The 2,979-nt window shown below is 37.2% G+C and overlaps 1 protein-coding gene across 1 annotated transcript; it reads left to right on the forward strand.

Moving 5' to 3' along the window:
- Window positions 1–499: 499 nt before the first annotated feature.
- Window positions 500–1,307, forward strand: LOC116106174 (RNA polymerase II C-terminal domain phosphatase-like 4). Its single transcript, XM_031392512.1, has 3 exons — window positions 500–537; window positions 686–940; window positions 1,060–1,307. The coding sequence occupies exons 2-3, from the start codon at window positions 698–700 to the stop codon at window positions 1,246–1,248; spliced, it is 432 nt and encodes a 143-aa protein (XP_031248372.1). The 5' UTR covers window positions 500–537; window positions 686–697; the 3' UTR covers window positions 1,249–1,307.
- Window positions 1,308–2,979: the final 1,672 nt, after the last annotated feature.

The raw sequence follows: 2,979 nt of genomic DNA on the forward strand, positions 1-2,979 counted from the left end.
TCCACTTACTTCTATTATGTCAATATTAATTACAACNAACTAATTTTATGAATCTACACTTTATGAATCTATTCTATTATCATAGATTGTATAGTATACAGAATTGAATAAGAATATTCTATATATTTCAAATTCTATATTGAAAATTATACATTCTTCTATTACAGTATTAATCACCACAGTTGGAAGTCTGTTTCTTATTTATAGTGATAATCATATGTCTCGTTATGAAGGAGATTTGAGATTTTTTGCGTATATGACTTTTTTTTTTAATACTTAGTTAGAAGTTCTAATTTAATACACATTTATATTTTTTGGAAATTGGTTGAAATGTGTTCTTTAAAAGCATTTGGAACTAATCGTGTCGAGGATTTTGGTTTATTATTAGGAATTTTGGGACTTGATCGAAATTTTCAATATCGTAGTATAGTTCTGAAAGTAGTCTTCTGGTGTTAGGTTCCCGTGAGGCTGATCTGAGAGGAGTATGATTAACAGTTGCTTAAGAGTTATGGATATGGAGAGGCTTGATTGATTAAGGTCATACAGGGTTTGTCTTTTCAATAGATTATTGCTATGTTTGTATCATTTATCAATTGCTTGGTATTGTATATTTTATCCTTTAAAGAGTTTTTTGTTTTTTTTATTTTTTTATATATATTTATTAAAAAGAATGTTGTGATTTCAGACGGCTGAAAATATGAAGGATTTAGCTCCAAACTTGTCCAGCACTGAGACTGACACTGATGACTTTGTCGCAGTCCTGGATGAGTTGTTGGACGGTGAAGCAAAGAAAAGGCCAAAAAAGTTCCACTCATGGGAACCAATGAATGTGTTGAAGAGGCATGTATTTAGAGACGAAGGATCTTTCGGAGGGATGTGTTGTGTTTGTGGGCGGAGGTTGGAAAAGGATTTGGGTGTGCCATTGGGGGTATATACTAAGGTTGTTATACATAAGGATCTTTTTTTTTTTTTTTTTTTTGGTTTGTTGATACTATACTAGCAGTATATTTGTAATTTGCTCTTGTAGTGATAATGTGTGGGAAACAATTGTAATTGTAGGGTCTAAGGCTGGGAAACGATGATGTCGTTGGATTGCAAATCGAGGACATGAAAAATTTATCACGAAATAAAAAGCTTTACTTGGTACTCAACCTTGATCATACACTGCTCAATTCAACTGAGATAATTCGTTTGACTCCACAGGAGGAATATCTGAAGATTCAAACACATCCTCTGCAGTGTATGTGATTGTTGCCTATCTCATTGGTTGGCTTGCTTGGAAATTGTTTTCTTGCTTTTATGTCATTGTTTTGTTGATATTTGGCTGAGTGCTAGTGTACTTTTATTTTTCTTTCGTNTTGATGCAGCCAATCACCACCGTATTGACAGCTCTGAAAAGAACTGCGTTAGGCTAGTGTCAAACTACACCAATCGGTGCACAAGGCGCTCTGGTGATCTCAAGTCTAAGGATCACATGCACCACCATTCGTTAGAGGATTTGTTCCATAGACACTGGGGTTACCATCCATATGGAATCCTCTGGTAGGTCAGTCTAGTGAACTTGCTGTTGTGTAATCGCCTATAGCAAGCACCCATGTGTTGCACCAGGTTGTCACCAAACAACCTTGACATGTGAGATCAGTGACTGCCTTTCGACAGGGTCGTTCAACACTATGATAGCCTTACCGTATTATTTGTGCCCTTACTTCAAAAAAATACTAGGGCTACGGACGTTTCTAGAATGGCCACCATATGTGCTCATAGGGTTCTCACTATCAAGATTTGAAACACTTGATACCCTCGTCATGGTTCTACCATTCTAAGGACATATATCAATACATATTGCAATAATAATGATTTACACGATATAGAATAAGATGCCTTTTATTTTTGATTAATAAACATTATTACAAAGAGTCAATTCTACAATAATTGATTGGCTCTAGGGCACCTACTCCAACAGCCACCGCAACATCCTAGGAAATTGCTGTTGCACATCCAAACTGTCGCTCCTCCCCCCCCCCCCCCCCCCCCCCCCAGCGAAGAGACAGGGATGACCTCATACATCCAAGCCTACATTGTAAAAAAATAGTCCATATCATAATTCAAACACATATATTCTAAAAAATATAACAAAAAACTATTAATATTTACCTGCATTGCCCATGGGAAGCTAAACAAATTGTACGTGCTTGGTTTATCCTTCCCGACCCATTGGGCCTGCTTTAACGCCATGTATGGTTTTTTCAGGCTGTTGATGGTTCACTCAAATGATATCCGTCTCCACGGATAAGAATTAAAGAACTGCAAGTCGCTTGCAAAGAACAACAAAACATTCTCAACAGCTTTTGTTGAGTCACCAGCTAATAAGATCGAATGTAAAAACAATACGAAGCACACTTTTATCTTCTCTCCATCATTAAACCGAACTGTTTGTAGCCTCTTCTCTAAAACCTATCCTGTAATAGACTTTGCCCCCGACAAAACCTTCTTACGAAACCTTTTGGCTCCCGGACTCATTCTTATTGCGTCTGCCTCTGCCTTATCTGGCACTTCCTCGCATCCTAAGCCTGTCACCAAGGCATACTCCATCATCCCATAACGTAGTGGCTTTCCATCCACCACGAACCACATTTCTTTTTTTTTTTTATTGCATTTTACTGAGTGCAGCAACATGTAATGCACTCCCTGCCCCCAAAATGTCTTTTTCCAATTATTTCTGATTCTTAAAAACTAACCGAAACAAGTGCGACGAAAATCTCTTGCACCATGCCTCATTCTAGCTAAAATGTCCTTTATTTTGTCAAAAACATCCCAACTCGACCTCACCATCACCCTTGTAGGGAAGTAGGGTACTTTATCACTTATAAGCTCCAACTCGTAGTCTCTACAGTTTACGGTCCGCACAATCGATATAAACAAAATGTCAGTAACAAAAATAAACCAAAACAACTAATAAACAAAATATCAGCAACAAAA

Source organism: Pistacia vera, unplaced genomic scaffold (assembly GCF_008641045.1).
Source record: "Pistacia vera cultivar Batoury unplaced genomic scaffold, PisVer_v2 Contig51, whole genome shotgun sequence".
Classification (NCBI taxonomy): Eukaryota; Viridiplantae; Streptophyta; class Magnoliopsida; order Sapindales; family Anacardiaceae; genus Pistacia; species Pistacia vera.